The 20,551-nt window shown below is 44.8% G+C and overlaps 1 protein-coding gene and 3 non-coding genes across 4 annotated transcripts; 3 read left to right on the top strand and 1 right to left on the bottom strand.

Annotated features, from left to right (window-relative positions):
- The first annotated feature begins 76 nt into the window (after nt 1-76).
- On the top strand, nt 77-5,163 carry LOC119958953 (histone H2B 1/2-like). The gene is made up of 2 exons (XM_038787476.1): nt 77-1,651; nt 4,295-5,163. Exon 1 carries the CDS (start codon nt 933-935, stop codon nt 1,317-1,319), a length of 387 nt encoding a protein of 128 aa, XP_038643404.1. The 5' UTR covers nt 77-932; the 3' UTR covers nt 1,320-1,651; nt 4,295-5,163.
- Nucleotides 5,164-8,003: 2,840 nt separating this feature from the next.
- Nucleotides 8,004-8,075, top strand: trnag-ucc. Its single transcript has one exon. It is a non-coding gene; the product is annotated as a tRNA-Gly (tRNA).
- A 420-nt stretch (nt 8,076-8,495) lies between these two features.
- trnaw-cca lies at nt 8,496-8,567 on the top strand. Its single transcript has one exon. It is a non-coding gene; the product is annotated as a tRNA-Trp (tRNA).
- An 11,584-nt stretch (nt 8,568-20,151) lies between these two features.
- Nucleotides 20,152-20,233, bottom strand: trnas-uga. The gene has a single exon. It is a non-coding gene; the product is annotated as a tRNA-Ser (tRNA).
- Nucleotides 20,234-20,551: the final 318 nt, after the last annotated feature.

The raw sequence follows: 20,551 nt of genomic DNA, 5'->3' as shown, positions 1-20,551 counted from the left end.
CGAGAGGTATGTGAATCATACATCCCGTAACTCTCCATTCACCTGAGGAAGGAGCAGTGCTCCGAAAGCTTGTGATTGAAACAAACCTGTTGAACTTTAACCTGGTGTTGTAAGATTTCTTACTGTGTATCAGAGAGTGAGTAAATCCCAGTCACACACTGTATCAGAGTCAGTAAATCCCACACTCACACTGTATAAAGAGAGTGAGTTAATCCCACAATGACACGCTGTATCAGAGAGTGAGTAAATCCCGCACTCACACACTGTATGAGAGAGTGAGTAAATTCTACACTCACAAAATGTATCAGAGTATGTAAATCCCACACTCACACCCTGTATGAGAGAGTGAGTAAATCCCACACACACACAATGTATCAGAGTATGTAAATCCCACGCACACATTTATCAGAAAGTACATCCACACTCAGACACTCTATTAGAGTAAATACCACACTCCGTGTCAGACATTGTTTAAATCCCACACTCACACACTTCATCAGAGAGTGAGTAAATCTTACATTCAGACTGTATTAGAGAGTGAGTAAATCTCACACTCACACATATTTCAAGACACTCCCAGTTCCTGAAGGAATCCTGCACAGTCCCTCTGTGGTGAAGGGTCCCTCTCACCGACAGCCTGGTGACATTTCCCGGTGAATCTTGACCCACTGACAAACTGGGACTGGAGACATTCTTTCTGAAATTTATTTCCCCTTTGTCGTATGGAGGTTTCTGATTGGTGGAAAATCTTAAATCTGATTGGTCTGTTTACTTATCCAATCAAATAAACGCAACATAACTGGCTGCCCTCATTTTCACAATGTCCAATCACAATCATTCCTTTCCCCATTCCTCATTAGCATAGAGGTGAGGCTCTGTCTATTTAATCAGCGCTCGGAAGGGGTTTGCTTTATTTCTGGGTGAAACTGAAGATGGCTGACGAGAAGAAACAAACATCGAAAGCAGCTGCCAAGAAGGGAGCCAAGAAAGTCATTAAGAAACCGGCAGTAAAGGGCGGCAAGAAGCGGCGAAGGTCGAGGAAGGAGAGTTACTCCATCTACATCTACAAAGTGATGAAGCAGGTTCACCCCGACACCGGCATCTCCTCCAAGGCCATGAGCATCATGAACTCATTCGTCAACGATATTTTCGAGCGTATCGCGGGTGAGGCTTCCCGCCTGGCCCATTACAACAAGCGCAGCACCATCAGCTCCCGGGAGATCCAGACCGCCGTGCGCCTGCTGCTGCCCGGGGAACTGGCCAAGCACGCCGTGTCGGAAGGGACAAAGGCGGTCACCAAGTACACCAGCTCCAAGTAAAACTGCACAATGGACTGAAAACCACCCCAAACACAACGGCTCTTTTAAGAGCCACCCACAATCTCTGTGAACAAGCTGCACCATCTTTTCCCGCATTGACTTCATGAGAAATCTCTTTCTGGAGGATAGAGATTTGTCCTGTTCCAGAATGTTGTGAATGTGGCTTCATACCCGCCCATCACAGACAGTTTCACACAGAATAGACACTCAAACTGAATTGAGAGCGGATTTTAAACCCAGTCTGGTATTTGTGACGGACAATGAGGAGAAACACAATTTCAGGAGGGAATTATTTAAATTTAATGATAAATATATTCAGGGTTTAACAGCAGGTGAGTTGAATTGATCCAGATTATTATTTTTTTCTCTCGGGTGACCTGGTTCCCGGTCCCGGAACAGAGTAAAGGCGGGAATGAAGAGGTTATTTTCGGGTTGATTTGTTTATTCCGCAGTTTTCCCAGGGGACGGAATCAGCGAGATTTGAGCACACACAGGACCTGTGTCCATTGCAGCGCTTTAAGATCTGCCTCTCCCCGGCCCTCCCTATTCTCCGGACACAAAGCTGCCTGTTCCACCGGCGGGATAGAGTCGGGGATTCTCTCCACACTTCCCAGTGTAACATTCCCGGCCGCTTTCAGGAGAGAGGCTCAGAAATCAGCCCTTTCTCTCTGTCCCTGTGCAACCTGTGTGAAGGAGTTGGTTGGTAATCTCTATGTTTCTGCTTTTGCAGAGAGCTGAGATTTGCTCCGTTTTAAATTGCTGAACGGGGTCTTATTACCCCCGGTTACAGATAAGAGACTGACAAATTCAAACTGTTCCTAAAATAGAGCCAGGATTCTGGGAGGGAAAATCCAATAAACAGATCACCAAGTGTGAGATTCAAATAGTTTGCTGAACATTGAGCCGTTCCGTTATTTGGGATTTTCTTCAACCGAAATTGGCGGGAGTTTCGAATTTGAAAATGTCAGCCAATCAAAACCTCCAGATTCTTCTCCCTAACCTGTGATTGGTTAATTGTTGACTGCCCTTAAGTTTTTAAATATAATTTGTTTCCACAGACAAATACCAGAATATTCTGAACATGAATAAATGTAACGTCTGCTCCACACAAGTTACAGGGAAGAGTGTCGCCAGCTCCTCACACACAGTCCGGACATTGTCACTGACAGAGCACAGAGACACAGACAGGTCATCAGTACCACAGTCTCAGGCAGCAGAAATTATTCCAGAGACACATTTTCAACCCATCAATCAAACAACAGGAGAGACAGACGCTGTGTCCATGTCAGCCTAACTCAGTACCACTGACAGGAGGCCCCATAAATCCCAGTGCAAATTCTCACCCACTCTCATCATCACTGTATCAGTTCCACAATGGAGCAGGCTTAGTGAAATACTCAATATTAGAGAAAACTGGTTTCCGGTTAAGAATTACACAATTAACCTTAATAATGTACTCTGAGATTCGAGTTAAATACGAGTCACATCACTCACATCAGGGATGGCTGTACTAACCCCCAGAGTGTGTCCTCACAAATACATTAGATGCAAATCCAAATATCAGCTCCATTCTCAGATTGAGATATGCTGAATGTGACAAAGATACAAATTCTGAATCTCATTTAAAACTCACCTAATTTATGAAAATAAAAGATACAATATAATTTCGATGACTAAGAACTGAGCTGTAACTTGCAAACTATTGCAAAATCCTCTCTCACTCAGTTCCAGATGGAAGATACTGCCGCAATTCCAGACTGTGGTCCATTTTACATTCATGTCAGAATTCTGACTCAGAATCAGTCTGAGTGTCACAGATCAAATCAATGTGAACAACCCAAGTTAAACTTCCAGAGCAATCCAGTATCAAATTGAAAGTTACATTATCTTTCACAATTGTGTTTGATATTAAATGCCGGTCCAAAGCTATCACACATTGTTTGCTTAAAACCTCCCACAGCAATGGTCTCTTTCTGTGCTGGAAATTTACGTGAAATGAATGCAAACTTATAAACTGTCCCTGAGATTGAAAGGTCACATCCTGAATCGCATCCTCACATTGAGCCAGAGAGCCTGACAAGTACAGGATAATCCTCAAACAGTTGTTGAGAGTAAGATCCATCCTCACACTAGAAATGGTTAAAAGACTCTCAGAGTGGAAACAATAATGATATGCAAATGAAATGAAAATCGCTTATTGTCACGAGTCGGCTTCAATGAAGTTACTGTGACAAGCACCTAGTCGCCACATTCCGGCGCCTGTTTGGGGAGGCTGGTATGGGAACCGTGCTGCTGGCCTGCCTTGGTCTGCTTTAAAGGCCAGCGATTTAGCCCAGTGTGCTAAACCAGCTCCTAAATGGAAAGATTGGAAGACTGATGGAAGACTGCTCGAACACACACTGGTATACACACACACAGATATACGCACGTATACACTCAGATACACACACGGTATACAGGCCCTCACACATTATACACACAGAGTTACACACACACGTACACTTAAACATACACACACAGGTATACACACAGGTAGATATATACACGTGTACACACAGTATATAGAGCCACACACATTTAGAACATAGAACAGTACAGCACAGAACAGGCCCTTCGGCCCTCGATGTTGTGCCGAGCAATGATCACCCTACTCAACCCCACGTATCCACCCTATACCCGTAACCCAACCCCCCCCCCCCCTAACCTTACTTTTTAAGGACACTACGGGCAATTTAGCATGGCCAATCCACCTAACCCGCACATCTTTGGACATTATACTCACACAGTTGTACACACCCGCACACACAGGTATATACACACAGGCACATAAACATTCACTCATATTCTCAAATACACATACATATGTAGAAACACATATGTGCACACACACAGATATACACAGAGACACTTACATTGCATCAGAGAAATAATTTATCCAGCTACAGTGAAGTAACAGCGATATATTTCCAAAACAGGGTGTTGAGTGGCTGGAGGAGAGCCTACAGGTCGTGGTGTCGCTCTGTGTCGGCCGCCCTTGTCCCTCTCTAGATGGTGGTGGATGTGGGTTTGGAAGGTGTTGCCAAAGGAGCCTTGGTGACTTCCTGCAGTGAATCCTGTAGCTGGTATACACGCTGCCAATCTGCATCAGTGGTGGAGCGAGTGAATGTTTACAGATGGGATGCCGATCAAGCGGGATGCCTTGTCCTAGATGGTGTCAAACCTATTCAGTGTTGTTGAAATTGCAACTATTAAAGGAAATGAAAATTATTCCATTACATTTCTGATTTATGCCGTGTCGACAGGGTTTGGGGAGCCAGGGAGTGAGTGACTCCCCACTGGATTCCGAGTCTTTGACCTGCCTTGCAGCTGCAGTATTTATATGAACAGTTCAGTTCCTGGCCAATGCCAATCAGTAAGATGTTGGTAGTAGGGTTTCAGTGATGGTAATTCCGGTGAATGTCAAGGGGTGATCGTTATATTCTCACTTATTATGAAAGATGAAAATATGAAAATCGGTTATTGTCGCAAGTATTGTCGCAAAATAAGTTACTGTGAAAAGCCCCTAGTCGCCACATTCCGGCGCCTGTTCGAGAGGCTGGTACGGAAGTGATCTTTTCCTGGAAATTTTCAGCCCAAACCTGGATATTGTCCAGGATTGATGCATTTGGACATGGACTGTTTCATTAACAGAGGAGTTGTGAATGGTGCTGAACATTGTGCAATCACGGAAAGCCTGAGATTGTGGGTGTTTGCAATATTTACAGCGTGTGTCCCTGTGTGAGTAAATGCCATTTCAGACATTGATTGCACATATTAAGTGTTTGCTGGAAGGGGGAAGCTGAGTTTTTAAAAAAAAGCCACGTCCTGTAAAGAAATGTCAGATCAGACAGACTTGTGGCGAGCAGCCGAATATTTATTTTTACTTTAACGGAAAGTGTTTCGTTTTACTGTACCGGATATTAAGAAAAGTAACTAGCAGAGAATGGTTTCGATCCATCGACCCAGCACGCTTCCGCTGCGCCACTCTGCTCCTTGTTATTATTGTGTTGTAGCGACACAATTCTTCACTTCCGCAGCGTTGTTCATCAGGAGCACATGTGCTCGACAGCGCACCCTGGCGGCACAATTCCACTCTGTCACTTACCAACAATGGAACACACACAGCAGCAGGACACTGTCAGCTTACACAGGGTAACACACACCCAAAGGAGAATCGACTGACTGATCATATATAGAAAGTGTTCCTTCCTAAAATCTACCCTCTTTCCTCTTGTGTAACTTTGTTCTCTGCATCTTCGCTCTGTTATTGAAAGGTTTTCCCTGAGGTTTATTAAACTGCTTTCCGAAATTTAAGTATATTCTCTCGCGTGAAGTGTGATTTCTACCGTGGAACCGAGATCTCTACTGTGTAACTGCTCTCTGCTGTGGAATATGATCGCTGCTGTGAACTGGGCACTCCGCTGGGAAACTGCGATCTCTCCTGTGGAAATGTGCTCTCTGTTGTGGGACTGTGTTCTCTGCTGTCAAACTGTGCTCTCTGCTGAGGAAATGTGGACCAGATGTGATGCAGCTGAGGATGATGAGTGATGGATGGTGGACATTGTGAACTTACTGGCCAACTTACTTCCGAACTCTATTTTTGTTTTTAATGGACAGCTACAATCCACGTGTTTATTCTGAGACACAACAATGAATAAAAGTGAATCAGTGCTCAGCAGTTCGAACATCCCACACCTCCGGTTTGTTCTTATTGAGAACCCCGTCCTCAATTGAAATTTTTGCTCTAAGAATTGGACCACCGCCTCCTGGGAATACGGCAGCAATACCTCCAAGATCTGAACTGGAACAGAATCACAGAATAAAGCAATGTCCCCTCGTGAAAGACCCTTATAGTGAGGGGAACAGGTGCTCCCTATCCGCCCTGTCTATACCTATCATAATCTTGTGCAGCTCGATCAGATCACACCTCAGTCATCTCTGTTCTTGGGAGAGAAGAAAAACGAACCTCTCTTCATATCTTAAAAGCAAGCAAGCAACAGCCTGCTGATTCACGTCCGCACCCCATTCAGTGCAGTAACATATTTCATATGACGTGTTGACCAGAATTGCACACGGTACTCCAGCTGTGACCTCACCAACATTCTATACAACTCCAACATGACCTGTCTGCTTTTGTAATCCATGCCCCGATTGATAAAGACAAATATCTCAGATGCCTTTTCCAGCACCCTATTAATCTGCCCTTCTGCCTTCAGAGATCAATGGACAAACACTCCAAGGTCACTTTGTTCCTCAGGACTTCCCAGTGTCAGGCCATTCACATTAATCCTATAATAATATAACATTCTTTATTGTCACAAATAGGCTTATATTAACACTGGAAGGAAGTTACTGCGAAAATGCCCTAACAAATGGATCACATCTCATTTTCAGCGTTAAATTCCATCAGCCACTTTTCTGCCTATTTGACCATCCCGTCTACATCTCCTGTAACTCAAGGCACTCAATCTCACTGTTAGCTTGAAACTCAGTGAAAGGATTTCACCACCTCTCGGAATCTGATCACCGCCTCAATCCTAACATTCAGCTTTGGTGGGCAGACAAGACAACTTCCTCCCCGCAGCCCCCCAGCACAGACTGGATAATATCCCAAACTCCTATCCTGCTATTGTCACATTGCTCCCCCACCTTGTTCTCTTCACAAAATTCCAGGAATGTTCGACCAAATCTTCAGACCTTTGATTCTCTCTTCAAACGACATCTTGTCCCTGATTATGTCCATCCTGGGAAGAGGGGCTTGACATTACGAGTTTCTCCGCAGACACCCAGTTGCTGTTGATTGACCAAAAGAGGCCTCAAACCTGAAAGGGTTTCAGGCCTGTGAGCATGTCTCCAATAAACAGTGCATTCAGTACCTGCAGAGGAGACAACAATGGAGAGAAGGTTGAGCAATTTCAGCGTCACAATTCTCTGGACATAGAGGATTCAAAATAAAACTTATTGAAAATACTGAACAGATCCTCTGAGAGCAGGACTTAAGTCAAATTCGGCCGATGACGCTGATTCGGCCAAACATTTACATCCTATCATTAATTGTCCGTGAGAATGGGCGGTGGGGTGATTCTGAAACCGCTGCAAGTTCATCTGGTGTATGTACACACACAGTGCTGTTAGGGAGGGTTCCAGGGTTGGATGGTGCCTCGCGGAGGAAAAGTCAATGTCAGGAGTGGGATTCGAATCCTGACGTCCAGAGGAGACTGCGACCTGCACTCGGCTATCCTGACGTATTCGAAAGGTTAGGTGCGATTGGGCCGAAATCGCGTGCTCTTTCCGAGGGTCGGTACCGACTCGATGGGCCGAATGGCCTCCTTCTGCACTGGAGGCATTCTATGATTATTTAAACAGGGTGAAAATGGCAGCATCAGGGCACAAGGACAAGTTAAGGTCGCAGACCCGACTAAGTGTCCTATGTAATGACACATAGAACATGAGAAATAATTAGATAAATAGATTTATTGTGGACTGGTGCCACCTGCTGGCTGAACGGGAGCGGTGCGACACGGACACTTTCATTGAGAAGCGTTTTAAATTGGAGTGAAATAACGGAAACAATGTAAGTATTTGTAACGAAGCAGTTTATAAAACTAATCTAAAGAACCAAAAGGATACAACCCAAGTCAGTGAGCGATGGTGGTATAGTGGTGAGCATAGCTGCCTTCCAAGCAGTTGACCCGGGTTCGATTCCCGGCCATCGCAATAACAAATTAGAAACTTTTGCGCCTCTTCATTAGTTTCAAACCGAGGAAGAGAAACAGTTTCTCACTCAGAATTTCTGCCCAATTTGGGAGGGGAGTGAAATAAGTAACTTTCTCATCATTTTTAACGTGGTTTCAATATGGACAGTGTTCCACTATTCACCCACAAGCCGTCAAACAACAGCTAAAAGTCACAGCTTTTTCACCCGCCTCATGATGTGGACGAAAAACACAACAGACACGTTACAGACGAGGATGGGATTTGAAGCCACGTGTACAGAGCACAATGAATTATTGTGCATCACCTTTACTGCATGGCCCTTTAATAATCCCTCAATCGAACGACTTTGCGTTTCTTTCGCACAGTTGGGTGTAAATAAAACATGAATCTATGAGGTGAAACACTAACTGCTCAGCAGTTGGGCTTGTGGCGCAACGGTAGCGCGTCTGACTCCAGATCAGAAGGTTGCGTGTTCAATTCACGTCAGGCTCACGGTGTTCCAGGAATTTCTCTCTCTGTGGTGATGTTCTGGAAATGACTCCGTTCAAAACCACAATGCTGGTAATTTTTTTCCGGCTATATCAGATTTACCCGCTCAGTTTATATTTTTGAGCAGTTTCATTAAATATCAGGGGATTCGGCTAGTTCAGTCGGTAGAGCATCGGACTCCACATCCCAGGGTCGAGGGTTCGAGCCGCACGTTGGGCGTTTCCATATTATTATCTGAGAATATTGAACCAACTGTTTGGGCAGCATGGTAACACAGTGGTTAGCACAGTTGCTTCATGGCCCCAGGTTCGATTCCCGCCTTGCTGCCCATGGGTGAGACCAGACCAGAACTACTGGTCAGTTAAAAACAAGGATGTTGCCCTTTTCGGACGGAGATGAGGAAATTTCTCACTGTCAGAGAGTTGTGCGTCTTTGGAACTCTGCCTCAGAAGGCGGCAGAAGCGGGACATTGATTATTTTTAAGGCGGAGATGGGGAAATTCTTGTTCAGCAAATAAATCAAAGGTTTATCGGGCTTACATACAACCATTCCATTCAGCCAGTTACCTGGGTGCACAAGCACTGGGTGCGGTTTTTATTTGATATATCAGTTCCACACCATGGAGAAACGGTCTTAAAATATCGCCTTCATTTCTTCACGTGTTCTGCACTGAAATACTCGCTGCAATACCTTCACTGGGGCGCCACCTTCCTCCCGATTTCAGTCAATGACACCATCCGGGCTCCTCCGGATTTTTGAACCCGGGACCTCTCACATTTTATCACAGCTGAGAATCAATGTCAATGTCAGGAGTGGGTTTGGAACCCTCGCCTCCCCCCCCTCCCCCCCTCCCCCCTCCCCCCCCCCCCTCCCCCCCTCCCTCCCCCTCCTCCCCCCTCCCCTCCCCCTCCCCTCCCCCTCCCTCCCCCTCCCCTCCCCCCTCCTCCCCTCCCCCCCTCCCTTCCCTCCCTCCCCCCTCCCCCCATCCCTCCCCCCTCCCCCCCATCCCTCCCCCCTCCCCCCCCTCCCCCCTCCCCCCACAACAGAGGACCACCATGCTACCGTGCTGCCCCACGGGTCTTCAGGATCATTTTCAATTGGAGTGAAATAACATAAACATAGAAAGAAGTTTTTTACGAAACAATTTATCAAACTAATGCAAAGCATCAAAAGGACGTAACATTTGACCGTAAGTGATGGGTGAATACTTGTGAGCATCGCTGCCTTCCAAGCAGTTGATGCGGGTTCGATTCCCGGCCATCGTAATAATAATTTGATCGGAAGCATTTGCGTGATCCCGAACTGAGGAAGAAAGCCTGGAGAAAGTGAGGTGGCTGGAGGCAGGAATCTTCGCTTGTTGTAAATAGTCTGGTTGGATTGTTCACATCCGTCCGAGAGGGGAAACTGTGATCTCGGTTTCTATTGTGGTTTATTATTGGATATTGTTATATATCCTTATTACCCCTCTGGGGGGTATTCCTGGAAGTTATTACATAAACATTTCCCCTTCTGGCTGTTAAATAATTTGAAAACACTGAAAAACTCCTTTACCAAATGACATGACTGTTAATAAAACAGAACCCATTCCAATCAGTGGAGATATGATATTGGCATCAATAATACTCACCCACCACAGCAGATGTTGTCTGTTTCCCTCAGAGAGGCAATTGAAGAGTTTCCCTATTTTGCTACTTTGAGCTTCACAATGCTGTAATGCTGTCTGCTTCATTCCTGGGACAAATGTCCGGATCACACAGGAAGCAAGACTTTGATAACTAATTTACTGAAAGGAAAAGGCGGATGTGCTGCAGGGTGATCGCGACCTGTCCATCCAAACATTGCAGGGCTTTTATTGGAATATGCAGCTGGTGGGAAAGGAGGCCAACAGTATGATTGCCTTCATCGCGGGAGGATTTCAGTGCAGGAGCAGAATGTCTTGGGGCAATTATACAGCGCCTTGGCGAGACCACGTCAGGAATATCGTGTGTACATTTGGTCTCCTTCTCTGTAGAGAGAGTGCGGAGAAGGTACAGCAGAGGGATTCCTGGAATGAATGATTTGACGTATGAGGATAGATTGTGCGGTTGCGATCGCTTTCCCTGGCGTTCAGAAGGATTAGGGGGATCTCATGGAAAGCTATCGAATTCCAAAAGGACAGGATAGAGTAGATGCAGGAAGAATGTCCCTGATGGTGAGGTGCTCAGAACTAGGGGTCACAGTCTGACGATATGGGGTAGACCTTGTTGAACGGAGAAGTGTATAAATTTCTTCACCCAGACAGTGGTCAGCCTCTGGAATTTGCTCCCACAGGAAGTGGTTGAGGCAAAACCCTTGTATGTTTACAGGAAACGGTTCGATAAAGCGCGTGGGGCGAAGGGGATCAGACGATATTGGAGGGTGAGGGTGGGGGATCATCCTATTGAGTTGGATGATCAGCCATGATCATAATGAATGACAGAGCAGGTTTAGGGCCGAATAGCCTCCTCCTGCTCCTATTGTCGAAGTTTCTATGTTTCTAAGAGTGGCAAATTCAAGGCTGCCGCTGATCTTCACCAGAACAGACAGTAAGACGGATCATTGGTCAGAAACAGACAGTGAGAGAATACAACACAATAAACACAGGGAGCAACAATGGGAAATAACAAACCCATTCGCATCGAATGTTCAATGTCGTTTGGAATTGAAAACACCCCGAATTAAAAGAAGATTAAATTGGAATTTCCGCCATTTTAGCATCTGGGAGAGAAAGGAGAAACGGAGAGAACGATGTAGGAGGGAAGAAAAGAAAGGATGGAACTGCTCCCTTGTACTTGGGTCACTGCTGGTCCACAGTTTGTAGCATCTCACCGATTAAAAACAAAAGGAAATAAAACTCGATCATTTGTGTATTCAATCAGATTCGGATTCATTTTGAACTCTAAAGGCTAAAGTGTTTCTCACCCACTCAATATAGTGAGATATTTGAGAATAGTTTGACCCCACAGGATAATGTTGTGTTTCTGCTCTCTAGTTATTTGTTTTTCCTGTTCCTCTTCCATTCGATGTAAATCCACAGTAAGTAAAGAAGGAAAGGAGAGAGGGAGCGAATATTCTGTTTCCTTTCATGATTCTCTTCTGATCTTCACTTTCAAGGTGTAAATGAGGAAATCTGTCAGTATTAAGAGTTAATCTTCGACAGGAGGTCTTGTGGCGCACAATAGCGCGTCTGAATGCCGATCCGAAGGCTGCGTGTTAAATCACGTCAGGCTCACAGAGTTTCTCTGCTTGTTCCAGGATTTTATTTCTGGATAAGTTTATTCTGTGGGGAAGTTCTGAAAATCACACTGAGATAGGGAGTGAAGTATGTTGTGAGGAGGACAGAAGCAGCTTACAGACGGATACAGAGAGGTTGAGTGTGTGACAGAACCCTGGCAGCTCCAAAGCAATGTGTAAAAAGCGCAGGGTTTCGCTTTGGCAGGTAGAGTAAAATAAACAGAGCTTTACTTCGCTGTCTAACGGCTGCAGAATTACCAGGGATCCCGGTTTCCTCGTGCATCAGTCACGAAAATTGAGCGTGTCAGTGCAACAAGTAATTAAGAAGGTGAGTAGAATTCTATCATTTATTACGAGAGGAATTGAAAATAAAAGAAATGGTGTTATTCTTGAGCGATGCAGTGAATTGTTGAAACCGCATCACAGGATCAGAGAATTGTTGCGGCGCAGAAAGAGGTCATTTGGTCAATCGTGTTTGCACCTTTTCGGCAAACAAGCATTACGAGTTAGTGCCATTCCCCTGCACTTTCCCCGCATCTCTATACATTGTATCTATTCAAGGAATCACCTGATGCCCTCTTGAAAGCTTCAGTTGAACCTGCCTGCACCACACTTCCAGTTAGTGCATTCCAGACCCGAGACACACGTTGTGGAAGAATGCTTCTTTTTCAAACATCACACCTGCTTCCTTTGCAAATCAACTGAAATCTGTGCCCTCCCGTTCTTGCTCTTTTTACTCGGGGGAAATGTGTCTCTCTATTTATTCCGCCCAGCCCCCTCATGATTTTGAACATCTCGATCAAATCTCCTCTCAGCCTTATCCTCTCCAAGGAGAACATTCCCAATATCTCTAATCTAACATCATAAATGGAACAATTCCTGTAAACATTTGAGAAAGGGTCATGTGGACTCGAAACGTTAGCTACTTTCTCTCCCTACAGATGCTGCCAGACCTACTGAGATTTTCCAGCATTTTCTTTTTGATTCCTGTAAAACCTCTTCTGCACGCTCCCCAATGCGTTCACAGCTTTCCTATATTGTGGTTCTCGGAACTGTGGAAAATATTCCAGCTGATGTCTAACTGGTGTCTTGTTCCAATTCAGCATAACCTCCTTGCTCTTGTTCTCGTTTCTAGCAATAAAGCCCAGAATAAGAGTTGCTTTATTCCCTGCTATATCCACCTGTCCTGCAACCTTCAATGACCTGGACACATATACACCCCATTCCCTCTGCTCCTTCATCCCTTAAGTATTTTACATTTCCCCACAAAAATGCATCATCTCACACGTCTCCACATTGAAAATCATCTTATATTGTTTGAAGTTCTCGACTGTTCTCGTCTCAGTTTACAACATTTCCAGGTTTTTTACCATCCCCAAACTTTGAAACTGTTCCGTATAAACCATAATCTAGCACATTGGTATATATCAGGGAACGCAAATGTTCCAATAGGTACCTACGAACCTTCCTCCAGTCCGAAAAGTCTCTATTGACAATTTCATTCTGTTTCTGATTATTCAACCACATTTATATCCATATTGCTGCTGTGCCTTTGATTCCAGGAGCTATAACATTTCGCTGATTCTGTGCAGTTTTGGTTTCCTTATTTATGGAAAGATGTCAATTCCTTGGAGACGGTTCAGAGGAGATTTCCTCGATTGGTCCCAGGAATGAGCGGGTTTTCTATTGAGGAAAGGTTAGACAAACTGCACTTGTTTCCAGTGGAGATGTGAAGAGTAACAGGTGATCTGATTGACGTACATCAGATTGTGAATGGTCTTGACAAGGTGGACGTGGAAAGGATGTCTCTGCTTGTGGGTGAGAGCAGAACTACCGGGCAGAGAAAACCAAGGATGTCTCCCTTTCCGGACGGAAATGTGGAAATTTCTCACTCCCAGAGAGTTGTGCGGCTTTGGAAGGCAGCGGAAGCGGGACATTGATGACTTCTTTTTTTTTTTCTTTTTTTTTTAAAGTTAGATTACCTAATACGGGGAGAATGTGCAAACTCAGTGACAGTGACCCAGAGCCGGAATCGAACCTGGGACCTCAGCGCGGTGAGGCGGTTGTGCTAACCACTAGGCCACCGTGCTGCCCTACATTGATGTCTTTTAAGGCGGAGATTGAAAGATTATTGTTCAGCAAATAAATCAAATGTTTATCGGGGTTACATACGAACATTGCATTCAGCCAACTATATGGACCCACAAGGGAAGTTAACACGTGGCTGAAAGAGTGGTGTGGGAAAGAGGGGTATCTTTTCATGGGACACTGGCATCAGTTTTGGGACAGGGGGGACCTATACCGTTGGGATGGTCTCCACCTGAACCGAGCTGGGACCAGTGTTCTGGCGAAAAGAGTAAATAGGGTGGTCAATAGGACTTTAAACTAGAGATTGGGGGGGAAGGGAAAGTCAGGGAACCAAGAGGTGAAGGAATCAGTGGGAAGCGTAGCTGCTTAGGATTACAAAAAATCACGAAAAGACAGAGCTCAGGAGAGGTTACGATAGTCCCAATGTCACAAAATATGACACAGTGTATGGAAAGGCTCAGTAAACCAAGGTCCACCACACTAAGAAAACAAAAAGGGACAGTCAATAGGGAATTAAAGGTGCTATATTTAAATGCCCGCAGTGTACGGAACAAGGTAGATGAGCTTGTGGCCCAGATTGTGACTGGCAGGTATGATGTGGTAGGCATCACAGAGACGTGGTTGCAGGGGGTTCAGGACTGGCAGTTAAACATCCAGGGATTTACAACCTATCGAAAAGACAGAGAGGTGGGTAGAGGGGGCGGGGTTGCCTTGTTAATTAGAAATGAAATTAAATCAATAGCACTAAACGACATAGGGTCAGACGATGTGGAGTCTGTGTGGGTAGAGTTGAGGAACCACAAAGGCAAAAAAACCATAATGGGAGTTATGTACAGGCCTCCTGACAGTGGTTAGGACCAGGGGCACAAAATGCACCACGAAATAGAAAGGGCATGTCAGAAAGGCAAGGTCACAGTGATCATGGGGGACTTCAATATGCAGGTGGACTGGGTAAATAATGTTGCCAGTGGACCCAAAGAAAGGGAATTCATTGAATGTTTACAGGATGGCTTTTTGGAACAGCTTGTGATGGAGCCCACGAGGGAACAGGCTATTCTGGACTTAGTGTTATGTAATGAGCCAGAATTGATAAAAGATCTTAAAGTAAGGGAACACTTAGGAAGCAGTGATCATAATATGGTAGAATTCAGTCTGCAATTTGAAAGAAGTAAGGTAGAATCAGATGTAAAGATTTTACAGTTAAATAAAGGTAATTACAGGCGCATGAGGGAGGAACTGACGAAAATCGACTGGAAGCAGAGCCTAGTGGGAAAGACAGTAGAACAGCAATGGCAGGAGTTTCTGGGTGTAATTGAGGACACAGTGCAGAGGTTTATCCCAAAGAAAAGAAAGGTTATCAGAGGGAGGATTAGGCAGCCATGGCTGACAAAGGAAGTCAGGGAATGCATCAAGGCAAAAGAGAGAGCCTATAATGTGGCAAAGAGTAGTGGGAAGTCAGAAGATTGGGAAGGCTACAAAAACAAACAGAGGATAACAAAGAGAGAAATAAGGAAGGAGAGGATCAAATATGAAGGTAGGCTAGCCAGTAACATTAGGAATGATAGTAAAAGTTTCTTTAAATACATTAAAAACAAACGGGAGGCAAAAGTAGACATTGGGCCGCTCCAAAATGACGCTGGTAATCTAGTGATGGGAGACAAGGAAATAGCTGAGGAACTTAATAAGTACTTTGCGTCAGTCTACACAGTAGAAGACATGAGTAATATCCCAACAATTCAGGAAAGTCAGGGGGCAGAGTTGAATATGGTTGCCATCACAAAGGAGAAGGTGCTAGAGAAACTAAAAGGTCTGAAAATTGATAAATCTCCGGGCCCAGATGGGCTATATCCTAGAGTTCTAAAGGAGATAGCTGAAGAAATAGTGGAGGCGTTAGTTATGATCTTTCAAAAGTCACTGGAATCAGGGAAAGTCCCAGAGGATTGGAAAATCGCTGTTGTAACCCCCCTGTTCAAGAAGGGAACAAGAAAAAAGATGGAAAATTATAGGCCAATTAGCCTAACCTCGGTTGTTGGCAAAATTCTAGAATCCATCGTTAAGGATGAGATTTCTAAATTCTTGGAAGTGCAGGGTCGGATTAGGACAAGTCAGCATGGATTTAGTAAGGGGAGGTCGTGCCTGACAAACCTGTTAGAGTTCTTTGAAGAGATAACAAATAGGTTAGACCAAGGAAAGGCCTTTGACAAGGTGCCTCACGGGAGACTGCTGAGTAAAATAAGGGCCCATGGTATTCGAGGCAAGGTACTAACATGGATTGACGATTGGCTGTCAGACAGAAGGCAGAGAGTTGGGATAAAAGGTTTTTTTTCGGAATGGCAACCGGTGACAAGTGGTTTCCCGCAGGGTTCAGTGTTGGGGCCACAGCTGTTCTCTTTATATATTAACGATCTAGATGACGGGACTGGGGGCATTCTGGCCAAGTTTGCCGATGATACAAAGATAGGTGGAGGGGCAGGTAGTATTGAGGAGGTGGGGAGGCTGCAGAAAGATTTAGACAGTTTAGGAGAATGGTCCAAGAAGTGGCTGATGAAATTCAACGTGGGCAAGTGCGAGGTCTTGCACTTTGGAAAAAAGAATAGAGGCATGGACTATTTTCTAAACGGTGACAAAATTCATAATGCTAAAGTGCAAAGGGACTTGGGAGTCCTAGTCCAGGATTCTCTAAAGGTAAACTTGCAGGTTGAGTCCGTAATTAAGAAAGCAAATGTAATGTTGTCATTTATCTCAAGAGGCTTGGAATATAAAAGCAGGGATGTACTTCTGAGGCTTTATAAAGCACTAGTTAGGCCCCATTTAGAATACTGTGAGCAATTTTGGGCCCCATACCTCAGGAAGGACATACTGGCACTGGAGCGGGTCCAGCGGAGATTCACACGGATGATCCCAGGAATGGTAGGCCTAACCTACGATGAACGTCTGAGGATCGTGGGATTATATTCATTGGAGTTTAGGAGGTTGAGGGGAGATCTAATAGAAACGTACAAGATAATGAATGGCTTGGGTAGGATGGACGTAGGGAAGTTGTTTCCATTAGCAGGGGAGACTAGGACGCGGGGGCACAGCCTTAGAATAAAAGGGAGTCACTTTAGAACAGAGATGAGGAGAAATTTCTTCAGCCAGAGAGTGGTAGGTCTGTGGAATTCATTGCCACAGAGGGCGGTGGAGGCCGGGACATTGAGTGTCTTTAAGACAGAAATTGATAAATTCTTGATTTCTCGAGGAATTAAGGGCTATGGGGAGAGAGCGGGTAAATGGAGTTGAAATCAACCATGATTGAATGGTGGAGTGGACTCGATGGGCCGAATGGCCTTACTTCCGCTCCTATGTCTTATGGTCTTATGGTCTAATGCGTTTGTTTGACTTGATATATGAGGATAAATTCAGAGTCAAAACCATGGTGAAAATGTCGTGTTCGTTTCTTCACATGTTCTGCACTGATATACTCTCTGGAGCTCAAACCTGCGACCAGAATAAGAGACATACGGCCAGTGTTTGCCGTTGCTGAGTAATCACTGGTCAATGGTCACTCCGAACGATTCTGTCATGAATCTGCTCCTCAGGTGTTCTCTTTCTGAACCTGCTGAAGGCTAAGCTGACACATTGGAGGTGAGGGCGAATCCTATCTGCTGGACCTGCCTTTTTCCAGTGGCGGCTTCCGGTCATGGAAAACGGTCCACAGTTTGCACGATCTCGCCATTGTATTCTGTGTGCTATTATCTGTCAGTGTTGACAACGCAATTCAGCTCTTGGACAGAATCATATTTCAGTCAGTGGTGTGTGGAAAGTAGGATTCAGTCTGTGGAGCTCTGAGGGGAATCGAACCTGGGACCCTGGTGCTGTCATTTCATTTCGTTAAGCCACAGTGCTATCCGCTTGTGCTACCGAGCTGCCCACTCAGTATTCTTCATTCTTTGAAAACCTGTGTGAAGGCCGAACTTAATCTGTAATGATCAATCTCTGATATTGTTATTGAGTGGATAAAATCATTATGTTGTTTGACAGTCTCCGTTAAAACGTCTGCACATCAGAATCATGACAAAACTTTCATTGGCATTGCGCACGCGCGTGTGTGTTTGGGTGGGGCTGCATCTTGGCATTTAGGGTGGTGAATAAATCTTTAACTGTCCGTCTCTAGTGTGACATGTGAATATTGGATTAATTCTCCATCTGGAGTCTCTGTTGCTGTGTGTGGCTGTGTTGTATCATTCTATGAATCTGAGCCGGATGCTTTGTCTGAATTTAAGGTTGTTTTATTTGGTGTACGGAGATTAATTCAGATTCAGATAACACGGTGAAACAATATTCAAATCTCGTGTTTATTTCTTCACCTGTGCTGCAGGGATATATTCTCTGAGATAATTTCCCGAGAGCTCAAAACTGCTCCCAATTTCAGTCAGCACCGCGATTGCACAGATTTCTAAAAAGGTGCTTTGCGGGGCTCGACCGGATTTAAACCCGCGACTTCTCGCATTTACATCAATGAAAACCCTGAGCAAGAATCATCCCCTGGACCAACGAGCCGCCAGCTCATGTTATGTCACTCTGGGAATCTTTAAATTACGTCCCAAAGCCCATCAGTTTCCCCACACAATTAGAAATCAGAAATGTGAATGAACAATGTGACATTTATCTCTCTGTTCTGGAGATGGTCAGAAGCAGTGATGTCAGTATCACCACTCGCCAAGTCGGCCTGTGGATGCGCCTCGCCAATCACGTGGGTGATGTAGTTCTGCCAGTCAGTGGGTTCAGTTGGCACTTTAGGAGAAATTCCAAGTCATCATGACTTCATCAGTGGCCTCATGGTTAAGGTGTGAGTGACGTTAATCATGATGTGATCAAATTAGTGTCTGTTTCAGTCTTTCCGCGATGGGTTTTCATGCTGAGGAGAAACATGTTGGACATGGTCTGGGAATGTTTCATTCCGGTCCATTCCCAACATTCCTGTCCTGATGGGATGGGCCTTTCCTTCCATCGTTGCGGAATATTGATTAATTGTCATTTATTAAGAGTTGTTTTATATGTTTAGTGTAGTTTGTTTTAAAAATGTTAAATATCATCGCGATAAATTTTTAATTTCATTCCCCAAACAGCCATATTGGGTGAAACCCTTCAATGAGAGGCAAAGGGAGCCCCGATCATTTGTGTGGTCAGTGGTTTGTTTATGGAGCTGAGTAAATATTCGGGATCAGAGCCGCTGCGAGCGGGGTTCGAACCTGCGCGGCGATACAATAATGTGGCTTTGGCGTTTGTGTCCACACATCTGGATAGGAATGGAGCTGCTGCTGCCCGGGGAGCTGGACAAGCAAAAGTCACAGATATTGAGCAACTCCACCCGCTCCAAATAGATTCCTCAAATTACTGAAGAAAGCAAGCGCTAATCATATTTTAAGGAACTATGGCAGTCTCTCTGAAAACAATATGCCAACACGTCTGAAAGAATCGATTTGCTGTAACTAGTTCAAGATGAACCGTTTCAATATCAGCCGTTATTCCTTCCTAGGTCTCAGACAGGCGCTGACTGGTTCGAAGTCTCCTTCACTTTTCAATGTCCGGCTCAATAAACTCAATCACAGACCCATGATCTGCTTTCCTCCTGTTCTCAGACACATCCACTTTCTACAAGGGCGCTTCTAACTGGTTTTCAGAGTAAGAGATAGACTGCAGTCACCTCGTTCTCTCTCGGTCCCTTTATCTCAGAACCACCTCACAACCAGGAATGGAACTTCTCACAGAGCCAAGAATGGAATAGTTTGTCGATTCTTCCACTGATTCAGGACCGTTCGTCACCAGGACGTATCTGTGGGGCTGAGTTTCACTGTGTACCCAATCAGTCCCCGGAGAAGCACAAAAACTGATTGAGGGAGAGAGAATGAAACAAAGAAACAGATGGAGAGACAAAGGAAAGAGAAAATGATTTTTTTTAGTATGTTCCATTTCTGTCACGATCTTTTTACCCAGAAATACATTCAGCTGAATGAAACCAAACCACGTCTCCATTCGCTGCCGTTGCTGCTTCTATTTCCAAACGTTGCAGGGAACGTTATTATTTATTGATTGTTGCTTTGAATGTGAGCTGCTTATTCATCTTTATATTTCGTTTCGTTTCCAAAAAGAACGTTACTGATCTCGATTAAAGTTTTCACCGTGAACAAGCAACCATTCGGAAAACCGATCGATTCTCGAGTCCGCGGTTTGTGTGAGGAATTGAACAAACATCTTGAATCAGAGTCGCTGCGAGCAGGGTTGGAACCTGCGCGGGAAAACCCCATTGGATTTCAAGTCCAACGCCTTAACCACTCGGCCATCGCAGCTGCGCTTCACGTTAGTCATTTGGTCGATACAAAACATTCTAAAACCAGCCTGGAATCGCTCCATTGTTGCATTCAAGCGATCAGCGGAGCCGCGGGGATTATTTGAGGAGGGGTCGTGCAACATGACCATTGGATTTGGAGAGAAGCCTTGAGAGACTCGAGAACCTCAGCTCCCTAAACGCGCAATTCCACTGATTAAATAGTTTGTGGAACAATATCAGTGACACGGGAAATATATTACAAATTCATGTTTCTTTTCAAATGGAACGGACCACACTTCCCAGTCTGGAAAAAAATTAAAATAATGAAATCTAGAAA

Source organism: Scyliorhinus canicula, chromosome 31 (genome assembly GCF_902713615.1).
Source record: "Scyliorhinus canicula chromosome 31, sScyCan1.1, whole genome shotgun sequence".
In the NCBI taxonomy this organism is placed as follows: domain Eukaryota; kingdom Metazoa; phylum Chordata; class Chondrichthyes; order Carcharhiniformes; family Scyliorhinidae; genus Scyliorhinus; species Scyliorhinus canicula.
The sequence above is the reverse complement of the archived record's forward strand: the minus strand, read 5'-3'. Positions and strand labels throughout refer to the sequence as shown.

Bases quoted from the DNA above. Each gene is read 5' to 3' on its own strand.
- LOC119958953 (XM_038787476.1), top strand. From the start codon at position 933: ATGGCTGACGAGAAGAAACAAACATCGAAAGCAGCTGCCAAGAAGGGA.